Source organism: Mustela nivalis (assembly GCF_964662115.1).
Source record: "Mustela nivalis genome assembly, chromosome: 10".
In the NCBI taxonomy this organism is placed as follows: Eukaryota; Metazoa; Chordata; class Mammalia; order Carnivora; family Mustelidae; genus Mustela; species Mustela nivalis.
The window spans coordinates 50,422,509-50,447,633 of NC_139029.1; the positions used below are offsets into that span (position 1 = coordinate 50,422,509).

A 25,125-nucleotide genomic window follows, 5' to 3' on the forward strand; every position below is an offset into this window, starting at 1 on the left:
CTGCTTCTCCCTCTTCCACTCCCCCTGCTTGTGCTCCCTCTCTTGCTCTCTCTCTCTGTCAAGTAAATAAATAAGTAAATCTTTAGGGGAGGGAAGGAATAAGATATTTGTGAGAAAAAGAAAAGAAAAATACAGCTAATAAAATAACAGAAACTGATGTTACTTGCTTTGTGCCAGAAGCCTATTCTAAGCACTTGCCACGTGTAAGTTCATTTCATCCTTGAAATAGCTCTATAAGGAAGACACAACTAGCATACTAATTTCATACATAACAACAGTGAGACACAGAGAGGGTACATAACTTATCCAAGGTCACACAGCTGATAAGCAGCAGAACCAGGACATGAATTCAGGCATTCTGGTACCCGAATCTGTTGAGAGTGGATTTTGTACCTTAAATCAGCCCTTACTAATTTGCTGTCAAAAATTTGAATACACCCTCCGAGGATAATTGGAAAGCTACCACCATGTTATGGAACTCTTTGGTTCTTGGCTAATTTCTAGGAACTCCTAGAAGAACAAACTGGAAGCTCTGTATGTCTGTGTTTCTGGGATCATGCAAAGTACCTGGAGTTTGAAGTCAAAGAAATAGTTTAACATGCCAGCTTTTCTGTGATGTGTTATGTGTACTTGGCCATGGAATTTGCTGGTCTTTGGCTCCAACCACCTGTCAGAGAAAATGAAAGAGAAGAAGGAAAAGGGACCGAAACTCAGCAGATAATGTTAACCCCTGAGACATGCACGCAGGAGCTGTCATCCTGGCCTCTGGGAGTGTGGCCTGGTGTTGGTTAGCTTCGGTATTGAAAGAGGATGGGGGGGCAGTCCCTGGGTGACTCAGTAGGGTGAGCATCTGACTCTTGTTTTCGGCTCAGGTCACGAACTAAGGACCATGGAATGGAGCCCCACATTGGGCTCCACATTCAGTGGGGAGTCTGCTCGAGATTCTCTCCCTCTTCCCCGCCAACCCCCCCATAAATAATTTTTTTTTTTTTTTTTAAAGAAAGAAGAAGAAGAAGGGCCTGCCAGGGGATAGGTGGGGGAATTGGGATGCCCATATAGCAGGTCAGGTGAGTTACCTGGCTTCTGGAGAAAACCAGAACACCAGACAAAGCTTAGACCCATTTGCTAGACAATCCTGACTGGAGTTAGGGGCAGATCACAGCCCTGTGGTTATGTGGGTATAGGTCCCCAGCTTGCTCTTTTTTAGGGAAGAAACTCATATTTTGTCCCCACCCCTCAGTGGGGTTCAAGCTGCCCAAGCAGTCTGGCAGAAAGGAAAGAGCTAGTTTTGGAGTCCGAGAGCTCTGGATTAGACCTCAGTTCAGCCATGCGACCTTGGACAAGTCACTGAACCTCTCTGATTCCAGGTCTCCTCGTTGTAAAGCACTGATAACAGCTCCTGCCTTGTGGGGTTATTGAGGAGTGAGTACGGAAGTAAAGTCCCTGGCATATTGTAGGATTCTAAATAGTCTATCTGTGCTCAATACCATACTGACCTGCTGGCTCACTTGGACTTTGTGCTTGGCTGAGTCTGAGAACTGAAGACTGCTAGTGTAGGAGGCTTTGGGCACAGTGGGCCCCGACCTCACAGAGAGACCACAGGCCTGGTCAGTGCATCTCTGAAATATGATTTCCTGATTGTGATAATTAATGCTTCTTTCCTACTTTGCCAGATTGTTAGAGGAGAACGCGAGACTGAGTAACCTGAAAAAGCGTTATACAAAAATTGTTATTATTATTAAAAGAATTGGAGTATCATTCATTAACATGTTGAGTGTTTCCTCCCAACACTAGTTTAAGTGCATCCCATGTGTCCCAATTTAATTTAAATCCTCTAGCAGTTTTGCCTGGTAGAGTCCTTATTATTCCTATTTTTCGGTTAAACTAGGGTACCCAGAGGTTAAGTAACTTGCCTAAGGTCACTCAGAATTCAGGCCTGACCTGGGATTCAAACCCGGTTAGCAGAGTTCCAGAACCTGCCAGTGGAGTACTAATTTCTATGCTTATATTGGCATTGCTATTTTTGTGTTTCTTTTCTATCAAGAACATAGAGTTAGCCATGCTCTGGGTAGCAGAAAGGGCTGTGAGACCATGATGGCAGCTCCATAAAGCCACCGTGGCATTAGTCTCTCTACTCTCTGGGCATACCTCAAACGTCTTAGAAACACATGTGCTCCTATCTGTGAGCAAAAACATTCATAGATTGAGTATATACGTATATAGATTAGAGAAACAAGTTCAGAGATAAAGATCAGAATATAAATGGAAAGAAGCAAGACATTAGCAAAATAATTTATAGGCTCATGATTGCATTGTGAAGGATAATTATTCATTGGGTTAAGTGGGATGAAAGTGTCATTCCGGTAACACAGTGAGTGATAGTCATACTTAATCTGTTTTCTACCACTCACATAAGATAAATGTCATTCACATGTGTGATGTACTCCTGGGGGGCTGCCCAGACTTTGACATCTCCCCCCAAATATTTTTATGGGAAATTAAGGTATGTAATGAATTATTTATTTTTGGCATTTATGAAAGCATTTTATAGGAATTTGGGTGCTTCAATTAGCCACTTAGCTCTTTCCCCAAAAAAGGTTATTTTTTTAAAAAGGTCCATTAAATGCAACAAATTTATGATGCTCTACCTATACTATGCCATATGGCAGCTTCTAGCCATGTGTGGCGATTAAAATTTAAATTTAAAAATTCAGTTCTTGGGACACCTGGGTGGCTCAGTCAGTTAAGTGGCTGTATTTGGCTCAGGTCATGATCCCAGGGTCCTAGGATTGAGTACCACCTGAGGCTTCTTGCTAGGCAGGGAACCTGCTTCTCCCTTTGCCTGCCATTCCCCCTGCTTCTACACCCCCTCCCTCTCTCTCTGACAAATAAGTACAAAAAAATCTTTTTTAAAAAATTCAGTTCTTCATTTGCTCTAGTTCTGTTACGTAACTGGTAGCTGCCCTTTAGACAATGCAGATTGTACAACATTTCTGTCATTACAGAAAGTTCTTTTGGACAATGCTCCTAGGCAAGGATATACTAAAGATACAACAATGACAAGACATTCTAGATGCCTGCCCTTATGGGCTTATAGTCCCACAGAGAGGACAACTAACGAGCCATCCCAGATGGGGGTTCAGGGAAGGACAGAAGGCAATGGGAGGAGGGTATGGCAGAGGTGATCGACATGAGAATGGGTGGTCAGGGAACAAGAAGTCAAAACTCCTCACACATGAACAACCAATTAAAACCAACAGACCAATTAAAAAAATATATATTGAATTCAATTTCTCAAATAGTAAATTACTTTTTCTGTAACTGGATTCTGCAACTTATATCAATATGAGGTTTAAAATATATTATTGAAGAATAAACTTAAATAAAATTTACTTCATTATTAAAATGTTTAAGAAATCTCTAAAGAAGCCAAATGCAAAATGTACCTTTCAATCTAATTCTATTAATATGCAATTCTAGAGCAGACAGAAATAGTCTGTGATGCTAGAAATCAGAACTGCTGGGCTCCTGGGTGGTTCAGTGAGTTAAGCCTCTGCCTTTGGCTCAGGTCATGATCTCAGGGTCCTGGAATCAAGCCCAGCATTGGGCCGTCTGCTCAGCAGGGAGCTTGCTGACCCGTCTTTCTCTGTCAAATAAATAAATAAAATCTTTAAAAAAAAAAAAGAACTGCCCTTTGCCTAGAATGGAGATGGAGGTGCAGGCAGAAGCAAGGATTGACTACAGAGGATCTTAGGATGTTCTCTGTCTTGGTAAGAGCATTGGTTACTGGAGAGATGTGTTTGTCAATACTTCTGGAACCATATAACTAAAGATGGGTACATTTTCTAAAATGTAAATTATATCTCAATTAAAAGTTGAACATATAGAATTATATATTGTAACATATTAATGGATGCTATGAGTCACATTATGGAACTCTTCAATGCCTCATTACTTTGTCTGCCGGCGACCTGGCTGGCCTCCAGAAGCCTTCTTTCATCACTGGCGGGAAGATTTTCAGCATCCTTCCTGATCTGGTTCTGTGTGGATATAAATATGTCGTTCCTACTCTTCCAGGCTTTCACGCTTGCTTTCTTATCAAAAGTGGACAAGCTGGAAGGTTCTTTGCCGGCTTGTTAAAAGAGTGGTGTCATTTGGGGGTAGAAAGATTTGAGATGAGTTTTGTAGCTGTTTCTTCTTCACAGTATTGTTTGAGTCTATCACAAAGACTGTGTATTTTTCTTAGACTTTGCAACACAAAATCTCATTCTGTCTTGGCTTGGAAAGGACGTTTCCTTATCCATGGGTTACCATACGGTCGTTTGAAAACTTTGGGTTTTCAGTGAGGATTAGTGACAAGATGTTAGCAGTAGGCTCCATGGGTGATTGTTCCACAGTCATGGGATGTCGGTAAATGTGTAATCTCGTGCCCGGTCTGTCTCCACCATGCCCCTCCTGTGCAGTCTCTCTGGGGTCCTGGGGCACACCGGAGTGGATTTGGGTCACGTGGAGGTGCCCTTAGCCGTCTGCCCCTCTCACCTGCCTCCTTTGCCCTGTGCTCGCAGATTCTTACCTGACCCTCGATGAACCGATGAATAACATCACCACGTCCCTCGGGCAGACAGCGGAACTGCACTGCAAAGTCTCTGGGAACCCACCTCCCACCATCCGCTGGTTCAAAAATGATGCACCTGTGGTGCAAGAGCCCCGGAGGATCTCCTTCCGGGCCACCAACTACGGCTCCAGGCTGCGGATTAGAAACCTCGACACCACGGACACAGGCTACTTCCAGTGTGTGGCAACGAATGGCAAGAAGGTGGTTTCTACCACTGGAGTCTTGTTCGTCAAGTTTGGTAAGCCCCCTTCTGCCTGGGAGGGCCTCCACCGGGGTGAGGAGGGAGGGAATGGGCACGTACTGAAAATATCCTGTGTGCCCAGAAACTGAGACCATTTCTAAAGCCAGTCCAGGTGCACCCATTTTACAAGTGAGTAAACCAAGGCCAGTGGTTAAGGACCATGTGCAGGGTTGCCCAGTTAGTAAATAGCAGAACAGGTCTGTCTGGTACCACAGCGCTGCTCGAAACCATCATGCCAGTGAGAGAGCAGAGGGGAAAGTCTATGGCATATATGCCCCCTCGTCTGCCCAGCTGCCAGCCAACACCTCTCCCGCCTCAGCTGGCGTGCTCCTGTGACCACTCAGCCTCCCACGGCAAATCCCCCGTGTAGTGAAGAACACCTACTATAGTGACTCATTTGTCAGCACTTGTTCTAGCGCGTTCCTGAACTGTGGGCTCTAGATAGGTTCTTACTGGTACGTTTTTTTGTAGAGGTGATTGTGGGGAACCAAAGCAAAATAATAAATCCCAGAAAAATAAATATCCCCTCGCGGTGGTTAACTTTCATCCGTGATGGTTTGACTATACCCACGCTCACCCTCCAGTGATCCAGCCTGACTGTTTCTTTTGTCTTCCTTTCATTTCTCTAGGGCCCCCTCCTACCGCAAGTCCAGGATCCTCGTAAGTACTTCTATCTCCTTATTTGTTCCTGTTTATCTGTGTCGCTTTCAAGTATTTCTCCAGAAGTTTTTAGGGCAAAGGCAATGTTGACCTCTGCTTGAGCCAAAATGCTGTTTCCAGATTTCCTTGCCTGTTGCCCTACCTTCATTCCATGTTGCTTTTTCTCTGATACGAAGATTGACAAGAGAATGGCACTGGCATTAACCTCAAGTGTGGTTGATTCTCTCACTGATTCTGAGCATGTTGGTGAAAGCAAAAATCTACTTACATTTTCTATTTTAAAATCAATCTAACATTTAGTTACAACAATGGATTTGGTCAAATCAAACAAGAAAATGATACAGGGCAGGGTTAGGCCTGGAGCCTCCAAGGATCTCTTCTGTGTTTCTGCATGCACTGCATTCCTGATGCTCTAGAATTATGGAACAGGCCAACCGTTAGGCGTTCACTTTATTGGTATTCCCTTTAAAAAACTCAGAGGCAGAAGTTCTGACTCACACAGGAGAGGAGGGAAAGCCTGCCGCTGGGACTAAGAGTTACATGGGCTTGATTCATTTTGAGTCCTTTTGTTAGTGGACTGTAAAGATCCTGTTTCTTAAACTGATGCCATTCATGATGCATTTGTCTTTTCCTCTGGCTAAGGAGTTCCTTTCCTTCACTGTTTCAGCATCCACTTGGGGCATTTTTCTTTATGTGTATTTTTACTTGGGGGATAAGAGCCATTTTTTAAAACCCTCACTCTGCAAGAAGATCTGTCCCATGTTTTGTAGACTTCGGAAATAAAATTCACTGGCTTTACCACAAGAGCATCAGAATGTCTGACCTAGACTACACCGACGGCAAAAATAATAGCCACTGCATTTGTTCTAATCCCCTCTGTGCCACTTAATTATAGTGTGGGATATTTTAATATATTTGTGTGTGCCTGGAGGGCCTGGTGGCCCACAGTCCCATTAATAAAACAGGTAATGGGTAAAAATAAACATTGGCCTTCAGCCACCCCGTTCTGCTATTTCGTCAGTCGATTAAAGGCAACTGTAAAAGAGCCTTTAAAATCACCCAAGTGCTAATTGCATTCTACTTATCTAGGTAGAAAATGTTGATTGATCTTAAAACAAGTCAGAAACATGGTCACTCCGTGTTGCATTCTTGAAGTTAATTTTTTTTTTTAACGATCTCACTATTGGCGGATATGTGGAATCCTTTTGAAGTCTTCTTTAAACAAAGATTAAAACTTGCGTTACTTGCTGTAAAAATGCTTCCCACCCCTGTGCCTTATTTGTTCCTGCTAATCTGTGTTTCAAATGGGGCAGATAATCTGTGTTCGAGGTGGATGAATTCGGTTCACTAATCTGCCTTTACTATGAAGCACCCCGGGCTGTTGATGTTCTGACTGTTTTATTTGCATCAGAGAATTCCTTTTTTATTATCAAAATTATTTTTAAGCATTTCTATATCCTTCCTTCTTGAAGTTTCATTCTTCCTTTGCTACCGTCTTTCTGATGAGCCCAGTCGGAGTTTCTCATGGTTTTTGATTTTATGCAAAGATAGTATACGGCGTTCGTGAGCTGATGTCTGGAGAGAGGATATTGATATCCTGAAAGATGCTCAGTCACAGCTGAAAGTATCCTTTGATGTCAGGCCCTTCTGTTTCATGTTAGCAATCTGATTATCCATCAGCTTAGTCAGCGAGAGCATGAAATGTATAGCCAGTCGCCATGTTTGCTGGAGGGAGCTATAGTAAAATATACTTGAAGTTGGAAATCCCATGGGACCTTTTGCAGGTCAGTCTTTGTCCTTGGGCATCGACAATGACATTTTCCCTTTCTTTTCTTTTTAAAAATATGCATTTATTTACATGAGAGAGAGAGAGCACACAGGGATAGTGGGGAGAGGGCAGAGGGAGAAGGAGACAAAATTCTCCAAGAGACTCCTTGCTAAGCACAGAGCTCCAGGCAGGGCTGCATCACGACCTTGAGATCATGACCTGAGCTGAAATCAAGAGTCAGATGCTTAACCGACTAAGCCACACAGGCATCCCAGCAGTTGGTGGGGATTTGTGTGTGTGTATTTTATTATTATTATTATTATTAGGTTCAGTTAGCTCAGTTGGTATTTTGATGCACTTTTTTTCTCTTTTCCTTAGAAACCAGTGACCTCTCCTACTTGTTCTTTTGTCAGCTGCCACCACTTAACCCTGTTCCTAAGTGTTCTTCTCTGAGACTGGGTCCCAGATAGAACGCTAGTCTCCTTTCGCTCATATCCCCCAGCAAGCAGGCAAACCTGGCCACAAGAGGACAGGTAAAACCCAACAAAGGGATAGCCAGGGTGACTATCGCGGCTTTGACGATTGCTCTGCAAGCCTTGTAACACCAGTAGGAGTGACATGTATCTGTAACGTCTCTCTGTTTACTTGCGGGTGGCACAGCGGAGCCCCCGCAAAGGAATACAGTGCAAGCCCATGACATAGCCTTAACACTGGGAAAGGTAAAATGTATTAGTATTAGGAACCTGGTGAGAGCCATGTGCCACTTAAGATCACAGAGCCACACAGCACCTGGGTGAGAATGACTTGTAGGGTCCTTGAGACAATGGCCCAGGAAGGCACAGGTAATAAGACACTTGTCACCCTTGTAGGGACTACATCAGGTTTCCACATGAAGCTTGCAGAATGGCATTTCAGGGTATAGTAGGAGCAAGTCTGAGACGTTAGTTTGGCTTCTGTTTATAGCTTCAGGCTTTATTTCTGTCATTGCTGGGTCCTGGCCCACCCCTGACAATTATAGGGCCTGGGGCACGAATACAAGTGGAAGCCCACATACCGCGCGTCTAAATATTTAAAAGTTATAAATCAAGCTAGCAAACTGCTAAATGAAATATGTTCTGTCCTCCCACATTGACAAATATACCTTCATAATGACAAAATCAAAAAATACTTAAAAGTTATGGTTTGTATATGACTAAAAGCCAAGAACTATCAAAAATGACTACTTTTAATCATTATTATGCTTCTCTGGGTGTTCTTTTCATGGCTAGATATTATGTATATATAATGATATATATATATATGATTCATAGATTGTTATATATTAGTTCCATCAAAATTTTTATTGCCCTCAGTTCAGCAAAATGACTATCTCTGTTATTTTACACATTTTTCCACAAGATTTTAGCATGTATTCTTTTCACAACAATGTCAAATTAGATAAACTTTCTTGAGTTATTGTAATTTTTACTTTTTAAAACTAATTTTAATTTGAAGAAACTGTACTCCACTGAGCCAATAACAGCTATAATTATCAATGAAATTCCTAAAGCAATAGTTCAGTTTGCTAACAATTATAGCAAATGAAGTAAGAACTTTATATATTATATTCAAACATAATAATAGGATCATGGGGGTGCCTGGGTGGCTCAGTGGATTAAAGCCTCTGCCTTCGACTCAGGTCATGATCTCAGGGTCCTGGGATCAAGTCCCACATTGGGCTCTTTGCTCAGCAGGGAGCCTACTTCCTTCTCTCTCTGCCTGCCTCTCTGCCTACTTGTGATCTCTCTCTCTCTGTCAAATAAATAAATAAATCTTTTAAAAAAATGGGGTAATGTGATAAATAATCACATTAATTCACAATGTATTATGAAATATAATAATCAACCTATATTATAATATATATTCTATATGTTATTCTATTATATATTATTATGTAATATATTATGTTTGGGGTCATGATAAGTAACCACATGATAGTATACATTATATTATAAAATATTAATGTATCATACTATTCTAAAATATGATATATAATATGATCTCATCATATAAATCAGCATCATGCTTCACACATTATCCTATACATGCACAAATTTAAGAACAATACGAGCTGCTTAATATATTAGTTTTTTACAGCTACTGTAACAAAGAATATTGAATTGACTTAAACCACAGAAAGCTACTATCTCGCAGTTCTAGAAACTAGAAATCCTAGACCAAGACGTTGACAGGGTTGGTTCTTTCTGAAGGCCGTGAAGATTGTTCTGTTCTTCTGGTGATTTGCCATAATTCATTGTCTTGTTGATACATCATCTTGATTTCTGCCATGATATTTACATCGCATTCTCCCTCCAAGTGCATGTCTCCAAATTTCCCCTTTTTATCATTATATGATGCCAGTCATAATAGGACCCACTCCAATGACCTCATTTTAATGTAATTACCTCTATAAAGACCCTACTTCCAAATCAGATTACATTTTGAGGTCCTGGGGATTAAGCCTTCAACATATGAATTTTGAGGGAACACAATTCAACTCATAACACTGAGTACTGCAGAATTATTCTCAGCCATGAGAACAAAATCTTGCAAATGTTATTCTCTTTTAAAGGCCTTATTTATTAGAGAGAGAGAGAGTGGAGGAAGGGCTGAGGGAGAAGGTGAGGGAGAAAGAGAATCCCAGACAGACTCCCCACAGAACATGGAGGCTGATATAGGTACGGCTTGATATCACAACCTATGAGATCACAACCTGAACCAAAACCAAGTTAGATGCTTAACCAACTGAGCCACCCAAGCACCCCAATCTTGCAGATATTATTTTAATTTGTAAGAACTTTCAGAATTTAAAGAAATGGAAAGAAAAACAAGAAAGTAGATGCTTGGCAGTATTGGGAATGGTAGTTTGTTGTGCAGGCACACACACTGAGGAAGAATTTGTCAAGTTGATGAGCTTTTCTCTTACTGAAGTGCTTTTGTCACTGCAGTCCTTCCTGGGCTCCAAGCAGGAGGATGTCCATCTCTTCGACTGGTGGTGACACAACAGATCATTATAATATAGAATCCCACTTGCCTTCTGTTCTAAGGACATAGGCCAAGAGACATAGACACATGATTCCTGGGGCCAGACCAGCATCAGTTATGGGAATGGATGTTCAAAGTTTTGGTGTGTCAGCATCAAGTGCCAGATCTCAAGAGGCAGAGGACCCCATGTATATATTAACTTATTTTCAGTGTATTTGTTAAATGCCGGTTTAGGACAGGACTCCCCACCCCCCCTTTTTTTTAAATAACAGTTTTCCTGGCATATTTTTCACATACCATAAAATTGACCATTTTAAAGCATAAAACTTGTTTTTAGTATATTCACAGAGTAGTATAACCCTCACTACTATCTTGTTTTAGAACATTCTCATCATCTCATCAAGAAACTTCTCTCATCCCCTGATAACCTCTGATCTACTTCATGTTTCTGAAGTTTGCCTATTCTAGATATTTCATATACAATACTGTTTGTCCCTGTGTCTCTGGCTTCTCTCACTTAGCAAAATGGTTTTGGGATTTATTCTTGTTATGGCATGCATTAGTACTTCATCCTCTTTATGCCAAGTTGAGACATAAAACTGATCATCGTGTTCCACAACATTATCCTTGACCTTCTTTTTTGAGATTTTCCTGGGGGAGTTCTTCTGGGACCTACTGCACTTACTTATGAACTTTGGGGTCAGTTTGTTAATTTCTGCCTAAAAGCCAGCTAGGGTTGTGATAAGGATTGCAATGAATCTGTAGATTAATTTGAGGAGGATGGTCATCTAAAGAACATTAAATCTTCCAATCCATGAATTCAGCATATCTTTCCATTTATTAAATTTCTTCCAGTGATATTTTATAGATTTCAACATTCAAGACTTTCTCCTTTTCTGTTAAATTTCCCTCTCTTTCTTTCTTTCTTTCTTTCTTTTTCATTTTTTCAGAGAGAGAGAGAGACTTAGGGGAAGAGCAGACGGAGATGGAAATGGAGAATCTTAAGCACGCTCCATACCCAGCACAGAGACCAACACAGGGCTTGATCTTACAACCCTGAGATATGACCTGAACCAAAGTAGGAGTCAGATGCTCAACCAACTGAACTACCCAGGAGCCCCATTAGTTAAATTTATTTCTAATATTTTATAATTTTTTATACTGTTAGAAACCAAATTCACTTTTTAAATTTCATTTTAAGATTATTCATTGCTTTTCTGCAGAGATAAAACTGATTTTTGTGTACTGATCTGGCATTCTGCATCCTTGCTGAGCTCATTTATTTGCTCTAACAGGTTTTTTTGGTGGATTTTTATAATTTTCTACTTATAAGATCATGTCACCTGACATAGAGATTGTTTTAATTTTTCCTTTTCAATCTGTATGCATTTTATTTTTTTCCTGCCTAACTATTGTGGCTAGAAATTGAACTTCACTACAATGTTAAATAGAAGTGGCAAGAATGGACATTCTGGGCTTTTTCCTTATTCTAAGAGGAAAACTTTTATGATGTTAGTAGAGGGTTTTTCTTTAATGTCTTTATCAGAGTGTGGAAGTTTTATTCTTATTTTGTTGTGTGGTTTTTTTTTTATAATGAAAGGGTGTTGGATTTTGTCAAATACTTTTTCTATGTCTATTGAGATGATCACTTTTTTTTTTTTTAAAGGAATTTGTTTATTGAGGGCAAGAGGATGCAAACAATATAAAAATCAAAAGCTTATCTGACTTTTCTTTCTCTGCTTCTCAAATGGGGGTTGGATTTTATTTGTAAATTTTCTGAGGGTCCCCAACTGCCAATGGAATCCTTTATACAGAGGGAAGCTGTGTGACAGATTCCTTAAGAGACCCTTCGGAAGAACTCTCATTGGGTAGGAGTGGTGCTCAATATTGCCTATTTCTTTCCCTTCTGCTTCATGTGTACTACAAAATAGTCATTGCATGCAATGGTGAGCCCTGCGATTAGCGAGAAGAAGCTCTGGAAGCCCACTTTGCCATCTCGGCACTGGTCGAGGTCCTTCATTATTTTGTCCACAACCAGAGGGTCTTTCTGATTTTCCAAAAATCCAGGGAACTCCTTTTCCATGAGTACTCGCAGGTCCTCCTTTGTTAAGTAGCCTTTTTCACCAGCAAACTTGTGAAATGTGAACATCATGGTTTCCATGGCATATTCCATTTGAGATGGCATTTTGGTGAGGTCTGTTGAAACCTTGGCCCGAGGCACAGCAGGGACGATTGGCTGGGTGGGACGCGCGGCCAGTGAGCCGAGATGATCACTTTTTTAAACTTTATTCTATTAATGTGATCTACTACATTGATTGATTTTTTTTTTTTTTTAAACAAGCTCACATTCCTGGAATAATTCCCCCTTGGTCATGGTCTATAATTCCTTTTTATGTGTTGCTAGATTCCATTTACTGGTAATTTGTTGAGGAATTTTGTGTCTGTGTTTACAAAAGGTATTGATCTGTACTTTTCTTGTGAGTCTTTGTCTAGTTCTGATACTGGGATAATTCAGGGCTCTTAGAATGAGTTGGGAAGTATTCCCTTGTCTTCTGTTTTTTTTTTTTTTTAAGAGTTTTTGATGGATTTGTGTTAATTCTTTAAATGTTTTTGGTAGAACTTACCAGTAAAGCCATCAGGCATGAATTTTTTTTATGGGAAGTTTCAAGATTACTAATTCAACTTCTTTGCTTGTTATAGGTCTATTCAGATTTTCTGTTTCTTCCTGAGTCAATTCCAGTAGTTTTGTCTTTCTAAGAATTTCTCTATTTCATCTTGGTTATCTAAGTTGTTGGCATAGTTCCTAGTTTCCTGTATTATTTCTCTTAATTTCTATAAAATCAGTAGTGGTATCTCTTCTTTCATTCCTGATTTCAGTAACTTATGTCTTCTTCTTCTTTTTTTCTTTTCTTTTTTTCTGGTAAGTCTACCTAGTCAGCCAAAGTTTATTCAATCAATCTTGTTGATCTTTTCAAAGAACTACCTTTTATTGAAAACTGGACGTGTGTGTGTGTGTGTGTGTGTGTGTGTGTGTGTTTAGTTGACCCACTGTTACATTAGTTTCAGGTATACAGCCTAGTGCTTAAACAAGTTTATACATTATGCTATGCTCACAAGTGTAGCTACCATTTCTCACCATACAATGCTATTGCAATATCATTGACTATATTCCTTATGCTGTGCTTTTTATTCCCATTATGTATTCATTCCATACTGAAAGCCTGTATCTCCCACTACCCTTTACCCATTTTACCTCTGCCCCTACCCCCTTTCCTTCTGGCAACAATCAGTTTGTTCTCTGATTTATAGGTCTGATTCCGCTCTTTGTTTACTCATTTTTTTGTTTGTTGTTGTTTTTATTCCACCTATGAGTGAAGTCATATGGTATTTGCCTTTCTCAATCTGACTTATTTTATTTAGCATTATACTCTGAAGGTCCATTCACATTGTCACAAATGGCATGATCTTATTAACCTTTTTATAGCTGTGTGATATTTCACATATGTCTTCCACTTCTTCCTTATCCATTTGTCTTTCAGTGGATGCTTAGGGTTGCTTCCACAAGTTGGCCCTTTTAAATAATGCTGCAATAAGTGTAGGATGCCTATGTGCTTTAGAATTAGTGTTTTCATTTTCTTTGGGTAAATACCTAGTAGTGGAATGACTGTATCATATGGTAATAATATTTTTATGTTTTTGAGGAAACTTACTCTTTTCCACAGTGGCTGGACCAATTTAAATTCCCACCAACAGCGTACAAGGGTTCCCTTTCCTCCACATCCTTGCCAACATTTGTATTTTTTTTCCTTTTTGATTTTAGAGATTTTGATAGGTGTGAGGTAATATCTCATTGTGGTTTTAACTGGCATTTCCCTGATGGTTAATGATGTTAAGCATCTTTTCATGTGTCTGTTGGTTGTCTGTATGTCTTCTTTGGAAAAATGTCCTCTGCCCACTTTTTTTTTTTAAAGATTTTATTTATTTATTTATTTGACAGAGAGAGATCACAAGCAGGCAGAGAGGCAGGCAGAGAGAGAGGAGGAATCAGGCCCCTGCTGAGCAGAGAGCCCGATGCGGTGCTCGATCTCAGGACACTGAGATCATGACCTGAGCCGAAGACAGCGGCTTAACCTACTGAGCCACCCAGGTGCCCCCTCTGCCCACGTTTTTAATTGGACTGTTTGTGGGGTTTTCTTTGGTGTTGAGTTGTATACTTTCTCATATATTTTTTATATCAACCCCTTATCAGATATGTTATTTGCACATATCTTCTGCCATTCAGTAGGTTGTCTTTTTGTTCTGTTGATCATTCCTTCACCCTGCAAGAGCTTTTTATTTTGATGTAGCCCCAACAGTTTATCTTTACTTTTGTTTCCCTTGCCTGAGGAGACATGTTAAGAAAAATGTTGCTATAACCAGTGTCAGAGAAGTTACTGCCTGTAACTTCTAGAATTTTCATGGTTTCAGGTCTCATATTTAGATCTTTAATCCATTTTGAGTTTATTTTGTGTGTATTAAAAAGTGATCCAATTTCACTCTTTTCTATGTAGCTGTTCAGATTTTCCAGCACCATTTATTGAAGAGACTGTCTTTTCCCCAGTGTATAGTCTTGCCTCCTCAGTCATAGATGAATTGACCATATAAACATAGGTTTAACTTTGGGCTTTCTATTCTGTTCTCTTGATCTGTGTGTCTATTTTTGTGCCATACCACACTGTTTGGATTATTACAACTTTGTAGGATATTTTGAAATCTGGAATTGTGATACCTCCAGCTTTGTTTTTCTTTATCAAGATTTCTTTGGCCTTTGGGGGCCTTTTCTGTGAGAATTGGACATTTAAATAATGTAATGTGACAACTCTAATCAGATCACTTCTCCTCTGATGTTGCTGTGTGCTGTTGTTGTTGCTGTTTGTTTAGTGACTTTCCTAGAATAATTCTCTATAGTCTATCTTCCCTCTCACATATGGCTACTGAAGTCTTTGCTCAGTTTACTGATCACCTAAGATAGGACAGAGATTTCCTTAACCCCCCGAGTCTCCCACTCTGGTTGTGTTTGGGGGCATGCCTTCAGCAGTCCCGTAATTTTTAACACTGCCTTTGCTTCCATTTCATGCTTACGCAGTCTCCTCCAGCCAGAGGTGAGGATTCTGGCTTCGTCGGGTTTTTCCTGGGCATGCACATAGCCACCTCACATGAACACATCCTTCTATCTTGCCAGAAATACATAGGAGATTTTAAAGCCCCCCTGTGAACCTCTTGTTCCTTAAATCTTCCCTTTGAGCTTTGGAGCTTTTTGGCCAACTTGTATTGTTACCCCAAGCAACTATGAGTTTTTTTCCAACAAATATCCTGAGGCTAGGGCTTTTCCCACTAAGAAGTTGTGAATCTAGTCAAATAAAGACAAGCCCTCTAAGTAGGACTTTCCAGAATACTGCTAGACAGGTCAAATAGTGCCAATTCTCTAGAGTTGGGAATTTTGAGGCATTCCAGTCCCTTCTATCCCCTCCAGTGACTGCTAGCCTGTTGGTTTTCACAGTTGCTGTGGTGGCGGAGCTGCTGGTTTTCAAGGTTACCACAGAACTCAGGAGGGGGAAATGAGAAGAGAGTATGTTAAAAATCCACAGAACTGTTCTTACCAAATTTTAGCCTTTTTTTATTTTCCTGGAATAAATGCTCCTCAGAGTGTTGCAAGCCTTTGACTAATTTCCAGAGTTCTGCAAATGTTGATTTTCATGATTTTTTGCTGGCGTGTTCATTGCATTAGTGGAGGAACAGATTTCTAGAGGTCCTTACTGTCATTCCGTATTTCCTTCCTCCCTCTCTTCCCTGTATAAGGATGATAGTGGGTGGGTGCTGTCTTAGAAGGCCTTTGAGGCCCAAGGGCCTTGTTCCATTTGACAGCCTACCTTTGTTGAACTTCTTCCTCAAAACAAGGCAGTATGCTGGAGTTCTTCACAAATATTACCTCTGTGTTCCAAACCAGCTCTCCAGGGAAGGTGTTTTGATCCCCATATTATCAAAGATGCTCCACAAACGCTAAATTTAATTGGATCTAGTTCACATCTGATTTCTTCAATTTTAATATTATGGGGGCTGTAAGCGGGGGGGAGTTGCTTTAGAGCTTCTCCTGGTGTATGTCTGGAGGTTTTTTTTTTAAGATTTTATTTATTTATAAATAATTTATATATATAATATAATATATAATTATAATTATGTAATTAATTATAATATTATATATTATATATTATATATAATAATTTATAATTATAAATTTATTTTATTTATTTATAAATAAAAATTATTTATAAATTAAAAAAATAAAAATTCTCTCTCAGAAAGAGAGAGAACAAGCAGGGGGAGGGGCAGGCAGAGGGAGAAGCAGGCTCCCTACTGAGCGAGAAGCCCATGTGGGGCTTGATTCTAGGACCCTGGGATCATGAACTGTGCCAAAGGCAGATTCTTAACAACTGAGCCACCCAGGCGTCCCTATCTTGCGCTTTTTGATAGGCAAACAGATCCAATCCAATGAACATTAAGCATCGATTCAGTTCAACAAATATTTATTAGTTACCTATAAAATGCCAGGCTCTCAGCCAACCTCTGCAGAAACTACAAAGACTGAACTTTGCCCTCAAACTACTTACCCAGTATCCTGGGGCCACAAAAATGGGTCTTGCATAGCATCACTTCAGTGTTCCCAACCAGCCACCCACCCTTCTCGTCTCCCTACCACATCCCCCTCTGAGCCACCATCATCCCTCTTTTGAAATTCTGTAACAGCCTCAGTACAGACTTACCTCCTTGCACCCTTGCTTCCAGAGCCTATTTCTCATCACAGAGGCCAGAGTGAGCTTTGAAACATACCTTCTGCCCCGTTAGGCCCTCTTCCCTGCCCAGGACTTTCCATTTGGAAGAGATTCCCAAATCCATGCTCCCTGCCTGCCTCTGTGACTGTCCCTTGTTCTCCTCCCACCTTGATCATTCAGCTCCTGCGCTCCTTGAATACTCCAGGCCTGAGGATTTCTGCGCTAGCAGTTCTTTCTGCCTGCAGGGCTTTGTTCTGAGGTCTTTGCAGGACTCTGTCTTGCTATTCAGTTCTCACCTGAAATGTCACCTCCCCAGAGGACCCTGAACCTACAGTAGCTCCCAGGCACTTTCTGTCATATAACTCTGTCTCATATATATCAGGGTAGTTTTTGCCACTAGAGAGGCTGTTTTTAGGCAACAGGCTTGAGCCATGGAAACATGAGCAAGGTAGAAGGGCCACAGTGACCGCAGGGCTGAATGCAAACAGGCTCTTAGGTGATCCACCTCAAAATAGCCATAGGCCCTCGCTGACCAGTGGGTTACTCACAACCTGACACAGGTACCAAGAAAGGAAAATTCCATACATTCTCATCCCTCCTCACTTCCCCCAACTACAGTCTCTAACAGCGTCTCTGGCAGACTGTCTCTCCCTTGCTGTATGTCCTTCCTGTAGCTCCCTTGCACTATATTCAGTAGACTTCTAGCTCCTCGGTTCTGCCTTGGGTGATTTATTTTACCACCCACAAGGTTGTGTGCTGTCCTCTGTTGTCTGCTGCCTTTGTCAGATTGGGGTTGTATCACAACTACCTAACACTGTCTTTTTTTTATTCATTTGTTTATGTTTTTGCAAAATAAGCTTCATGAGCTCAGGACCTCATCTCCTTCATATACCATTCTATTCCCAGTCCAAGAATGTAGCTAGCATTTACAATGTCCACAATAGCCAAACTATGGAAAGAACCTAGATGTCCCATCAACAGATGAATAGATAAAGAAGATGTGGTTTATATATATATACACACACACAATGGAATACTATGCAGCCATCAAAAGAAATGAAATCTTGCCATTTGCGACGACGTGGATGGAACTAGAGGGTATTATGCTTAGTGAAATAAGTCAATTGGAGAAAGACAACTATCATATGATCTCCCTGATATGAAGAAGTGGAGATGCAATGTAGGGGGGTTGTTGGGAGGTAGGAAAAGAAAAAAATGAAAGAAGGTGGGATTGGGAGGGAGACAAACCATAAAAGACTCAATCTCAAAAAACAGACTGAGGGTTGCTGGGGGGAGGGGGGACGGGAGAGGGGGGTGGGGATATGGACATTGGGGAGGGTATGTGCTATGGTGAGTGCTGTGAAGTGTGTAAACCTGGCAATTCACAGACCTGTACCCCTGGGGATAAAAATACATTATAGGTTTATTTTAAAAAAATAAATAAATTTAATAAAAGTTTTAAAAAGCATTTTTTAAGCTAAAAAATTAAAAAGAATGTAGCTAGCATTTAGTAACTCTTCACTAGGAATAAAGAAGAAAGAGAGAAGGAGGGAGGGAGGAGAGAAAGGGAAGGCAGGTTGAAGGAGGGAGGGGGAGGAGGCAGGGAAGAGGAAAGGGAGGGAGGGAGGGAGGAGAGAAGGAAGGAGGAAGGGAGACCATCTAATGGTGCTCTTCTCTGAGAAGGTGATGACACGATCTGTCTCTAGAATTGTCGTTAGCAGTAATGAGACAGTGAATACAGGGTAACTGACACCTGATAGAATTTAGTAGTTATTCCTTAAGTGAATGAGATAATACTTATTGACTGATAATATTTACTGTCTCACGTATCTTAGGGAAAAATCCTAGTGTAGGGCCTAATATATAAAGTTCAATGAATTTAAGTTGTATTTCTTTCAGATCCTGCAGAATCCGTTTGTAAAAGGGACATGGTAAAAAGAAAAAAAAGAAAAAGGTATCTATTTTGTAGGGTTGTTGTGAAGATTAAATGAAATAATGCGATGATGCAGGTAACGTAGTAGCTAGCACTGTGCCTGGCACATGTGAGGAGTTTAGTAATCTTGCCTGGCATCGTCATCCTCATTGTTGCAATTTCTTTTTTAATTGAAGTCTAGTTGACTCATCATTGCTATTTGAGCTAAGAGGCCATACCTTCTTTCCAGCCAGAGCCTTTCTAGACAACATTCCCTGCTGTGAACCCCAACAAGAGACCTTGAAGCCTTTACTTCCTTTTCTCTTGTTGACATTTGGCTAAAGTCCCTTTCTGCCGAAAGACAGAGTGACCAGCTTTTGATGAATTCTTTCCGTCTCTTATCTGTTTCCAAGTCTCAGCCACAGTGAAGAAGTGTAGCTGGGCTCGGGCCCAGCCCAGGAAGCGATAATGGAATTTTCAACTCAAGATAAACTCAAGGATAACTTTCAGCACAGCTACTCAGGCAGTCTACAGGCGGAGGTGCCTTGTGGAGGGGAAACCATGAAGTCACTCAGCAACTGGCCCAGGACATGGGGGGCCATTGCTCCAGTGAAATAACTGACCTCTGTCTCTTCCTCAAATGGCCTGAGACTCAGCGCTCTACAGAGAAGGGGCAGATGGAGGGAATGTGGAGAGATTAGATAAGAAGGATTTCCCAATCCCAGTAGGGGATAGATCCAAAAGCACAGAAGGTAGAGAAGCCAAACTCTCATATCCCAATCGACCCCCATCACTCAACAATTCCCACTGTATGAATGGGGTGTGGAAAGCTTCCAATTAAAACGATACTTGTGAATATTGGCAAAGCTTATCTTTGTGTGCAGGGCACGTTTAAAGAGAGAAGAGGGAAGATAAGTTCTTGCTTTCTAGGAACACACATTCTAAAAGTTTGTCCAGCAGGCCGTGAGCTTCTCAGTCAACAAGTTAGTCATGAAGGTATCTCCATACCTCACCCAGCACATAGCATGCACGTCACAGATGCTCCACAAATGGGTATTAACTTGGATATTGAGAGTCTGTGTCCTGGAATCTCTTCTCCATGTATGACAAGGTTTTATTCATTTACTCAACACATTTTTATCAAGTGCCTTCTGTGTTCCAGGCTCTGGTTCTCAGAAGCTTTTTTCAAGTCATACAAGTGAGTGCCAAGCAGCAAAGCCAATCTAAAAGTCCTCATTCTCCATCATTTACACTTTTCCTTCCTGTGTTTATAAGTTTCAATATTAGCTCCTGCTGTAAGTTACAGAGCAAGTACTTTTCAAGAAATGGAGAACATCTCTTTCTTAGCTCTGGCTGTGGGTGGACTAGAAAGCCCCAGAGGAATCAGAGGGTGGTTCATTTCTCTTAGAAAGCTCTGAGTGTACAAATGAGTAATGGACCTGGATTCACACATCACACACGTAAACCAATTGCCCTTATTTTCCCATCAGCCTCCGGGGCCTGCCAGTCAGGATCAAATTATAATGTGTATGCAAGTCAGCTGGGGGTGTTCTACAGTGCAGACTCTAAAGGCAGAGGTCTGGCTTATAGCTTGACATTCTACATCTCTTAAAACTTTCCCCGGAGGTGCTGGTGCTGCTCGTCCACATATGTTGAGAAACAAGGGTCTAAAGAAAAGGTACCTATCTGGGTTCTAGTCCTTCCTGTGTCATTTACTAGCCAGTGACCGTGGACATATGGCTTACTTTTGGGGTGTGTGGGGGCTCAGGTTTTTTCTTTGCAACCTGAAGAGCTAGAGTTCAATGTCATCTAAGAGTGCTTCTAACTCTAAGCTTTATGATTCATTGACATTCAGTTTGCTAGTACCTTTATTAAAGTAAGACCTCTTCAAGTTCTGAATTTTGTGCAATTTACCCTTGGGTTCTTTTTCTCTGCTCTAAGGTGTTAATAGTACTCTTTTATCTGATTGTGCTTACATGCTGCCCATTCAAAGCTTGACATTATACAGTTAGATCAATCAGTGAGAATAATTTTACTGAAAATTCCCATGCAGGAGCCCCCCCCCACCAATGCCTCCCCACCAGGAAATTATGAACTGGTGAGGTATTATGCCTTCCTGGGTAGAGGGGAAGTAGCTATCTGCGGGCAGAGTACCTCTGAGGCTAAGCAACGGGATGACAGCAGGAGGCATTGTGATGTGATGGTGGAGACAGCCCTCTGATGGCTTCCATGGATGTTTTGAAAGCACTGATCAGATGGCTTTGATGTCTGACTGGCAGACCCTGAAGGCTCATGGGAAAATAAGGACACTGGTGTGCATGTATGACTTGTGGCGACAGACTCACTACGGATTTGTATACTCAGAGTTTTCTAAGAGAAACAACCAACTCTTAAACACAGTAAGTCACATGTTATGAGTCATCGTGAGAATGTTGAAAGGTGGGTGATGCTGCTCAGAAGGTCAGCAACAGATAGAAGCCTCAGCCATGCCTAGACTGGAAGGACAAAGAGAAGAGGTGGTTTTACTGGAGCCCAAGGGTAGGGTCATCTCTGGAGGTTGGGATGAAGGCAAGCCCACATGCGACGCTGTTCCTGCTGATCACCCTAGGCAGAAAGAAGGTGAGGGGATATAACTTGGCTTCTCCCTTCCTCTCTGCTTTCAAAACACCAGCCAGCCCCTTCCATTAGGGGAACTCTGCAAGAAGCTACTTGACACAGGAAACTTGAGAATTGAGCCTCCAGAAGTCACCTGTCTTGGGGATCCTGAGCAGAGCAGGGGGGAGGCAAGGAATGAATCTGATTGCAAACAGGCCCAGCACCAGTGTCAGTACCCCACGTTGATTTCCATGCCCCTGGAAAGCTAGGGTGTTGGGAGGCTAGGAGGAAAGCACGAGTGAAAAACAGTATATTCAGCATTGCTATTCTTGCCTACTCTGTGGGGAGGACCATCAGTGGACAATTTGGGTTGTAGAATTAGGAGCTAGCACAGAGGTCAGGACTGAAGGGGTACACACAATGGTCACTTTGCCTAAGTGGGCAAAGCTTTGAAGAGGGTGAAATTCCCAAGAGATGTTATAAAAAGGGACAAGAGTAAGATCTCTTACATTCGTGTGACTGTAATTTTCAGAACTTGTTTTGCATGTTTTTTTATCTTACAGCATCCCATTGTTTTGTCAAGGTAGCTTGGTGTTTTACTTTCCTCTCTAGAAAAATGAGAAAATTGATAAATGATCATCCCCGTGCTCCTTCTTGTCATTACTAGTTCTTTTTAATTGTGTAGAGGCATGCTCTGTTTCTAGACCTCAATATTTATGAACTCCTAGGTGCTAAAAACAAGGACAGAAAACTTGTACAAATTTGCTCCTTGGGACTCTAAGAATCTGTTAAGTGGTAAACACTAAGTATTGTTCTGTGCCAGATAACTTTATAAAACCCTGCACTCAGATAAACTCATTGAATCCTTTGAGCTATGCACTATTAATTTCCCATTGTACACATTAAGTTAGGTTGCTATCTTGGTTTGGGCTGAGGTACCAAAGTACCATAGCCTGGGTGGCTTATCCACAAGAGAAATCTATTTCTTTCTGTTCTGGAGGCTGGAAGATTGTATCTGGGTGCCGACATGGTTGTGTTCTTATGAGAGCCCTTTTCCAGGCTGTAGACGATCTTCTTGCTGCATGCTTACGTGGCCAAATAAGGGAGCTCTCTGGGTCCCTTTGGTAAGGGCATTAATCCCATTTCTGAATGGGATTTCATTTCATGGCCTAAGTACTTCTCAGATGCCCCACCTCCTAATACTATCATGCTGAGGGTTAGTTTTCCACATAAAATGGGGGAGAGTGGCTGGGGGCTGGGATGCCATAAATTATGGTGCCACAAATATTCAGTCAATGCACTCACTTGAGGAAACTCAGCAAAGGATGAAGCCTCCATCTGAGCCCAGGCAGGTGGACTCCAGGGCTTAGGCTTTAGACAGTCTGATTTATTGCCTCCTCTCTTGGGGAGGCAATCAGTTGATGAACCCTTACATGAACAACACATGAGTTACATTGTCTGATGGCCAAAAGAACTCACAGCACTCATACAGGTTATCCTCATGGAGGAGTTTTATTATAGACAAGGGATATAGTACAGCAACAGCCAGAGACGGGTATGCAGTGCCAGGATCCAGACATCTCAGGTGCCAGCTCCCCCGACCCCAACTCCCCACCGCACCTGGGTTGCACAGGATATCCTTTGTCTGCAGGTCTTGAGCTCTACTGGCATGCATCTGAGGCACCTGGGTACCAAGAAGGCCGGTCAGGTCATCACCTCACTATGAGGTCGCATAGTGAGCTGGTTACATAGGCACATTCCACCTGTGAGACAAGATGCCACTGAAACCATGTGCATTATAAATCATATTATTATTACTAAATGGTAATCAACTGATACATCCTGACCTAACTCGTGAACTCATGGAACATCATTTATCTTTAGTAAATACATTCCACAGTGATTGCCAATGGTTGGTGGCTCTGCAGATTAGTCTGGGCTCAATTTAGGTCACCTGAGTTTAGCCCATGTTATTCAACCCTCTTGCCTTTGCTTAGTGTTTAAGTAAAGAACCCGCTCCTAGAACTTTGACAATGAGGTAACCCAAGGGCAGATGCTTGTCATTGGGATGGAAAGTGTTCTATAGATAATGGAAAAGCTCTCATGTATTATCACTACAATCATCTGCTACTTAGCAGATGACCTAATATTTTTGTAGCTGACTTCTAATGCCTGTACCCTCTACTAATTATTCTAAGACTAGGCTGGGTAGATGTTCTATTTGCTCACTTGAAACCCTAACTTCCTCCGAAGGCCATTAGAATATAATATGAAGAGTACTGTGATATTTATCTGTGTCTGTAGAACAGTGTTGTCCATTTGAAACAATGCAAGTCATGTAAGTAATTTTAAACTTACTGGTAGCCACATTAAAAAAAAAAAGTTAAAAGAAACAAGTAAAATTAATTTTAATGCATATATTTTTAATCAACTACACCCAAAATGTTACAATTTCCATGTGAAATCAGTATAAAGTCTAAAAGGTATTGGGATACATTTTTTTTTTTGAAGTCTTCAAAATCTGATAGGTCTGTTACATTTATAGCACATGTTAGTTTGGATAATAAATTTTCATTCAAAATACTTGATCTGTACTTATGCTTTATAAAATGAACAATTAAAAACAGATTCTCATTCCCAAATTGCTCCAAATGTACTCAAAGTTTTCTAGTAACCAAATCAAATACCAAAACATTATTTTCTTTTAATATTCACATCCACATTCCAAAACTGATTCATCTTTTCCAGAAGAATTGATTTGACTTTGTGCAATAAACATCAATTTTTAAACTGTGTTTAGGGGTGCCTGGGTGGCTCGGTTGTTAAGTGTCTGCCTTTGGCTCAGGTCATGATCTCAGGGTCCTGGGATCGAGCCCCACATCAAGCTCCCTGCTCTGTGGGGTCCCTGCTTCTCCCTCTCCTGCTCCTGCTGCTTATTGTCCCCTCTCTCACTGTTTCTCTGTCAAATAAATAAATAAAATCTTAAAAAAGAAAAAAATAAATTAAAAAAACTGTGTCTGGGCGCCTGGGTGGCTCAGTGGGTTAGGCCGCTGCCTTCGGCTCAGGTCATGATCTCAGGGTCCTGGGGTCGAGTCCCGCATCGGGCTCTCTGCTCAGCAGGGAGCCTGCTTCCCCTCTCTCTCTCTGTCTGCCTGCCTCTCTGCCTACTTGTGATTTCTCTCTGTCAAATAAATAAATAAAATATTAAAAAAAAAAAAAACTGTGTCTACCCACACTATGTAAATTTACTAAATCTTACATCAACTTAATATTCATATTGAGTTCAGAGGTCTATTACATAAATTGAAAATCCCCACTAAATTTATCAATACCAACAAAGCCTTCTTCAAAATTTTCCAGTGGGTTTTGCAAATTACAACGCTATGCCAGTTAAAATTAAAATTTCCTGCACACCAATTCATCTTAAGTGTATAAAAGCTGACTGTTAGTTTGTATTATGAAAAGCCTCAGTTACAACATGCATTCTCATACCTGTCTAGT

General features: G+C 41.1%; 1 protein-coding gene and 1 pseudogene across 5 annotated transcripts in view; one reads left to right on the forward strand and one right to left on the reverse strand.

Annotated features, from left to right (window-relative positions):
* Nucleotides 1-25,125, forward strand: part of ROR1 (receptor tyrosine kinase like orphan receptor 1) — a 411,219-nt gene that overhangs the window by 273,171 nt on the left and 112,923 nt on the right. For all 4 annotated transcript variants that reach the window (XM_082687829.1, XM_082687831.1, XM_082687832.1 and 1 more), the window contains exons 3-4: nucleotides 4,566-4,853; nucleotides 5,486-5,516. In XM_082687829.1, the coding sequence (XP_082543955.1) occupies nucleotides 4,566-4,853; nucleotides 5,486-5,516 (319 nt within the window). The remainder of the gene's footprint in view (nucleotides 1-4,565; nucleotides 4,854-5,485; nucleotides 5,517-25,125) is intronic.
* On the reverse strand, nucleotides 11,958-12,567 carry LOC309842887 (protein S100-A10 pseudogene; annotated as a pseudogene). The gene has a single exon. The product of its transcript is annotated as a protein S100-A10 pseudogene (transcript).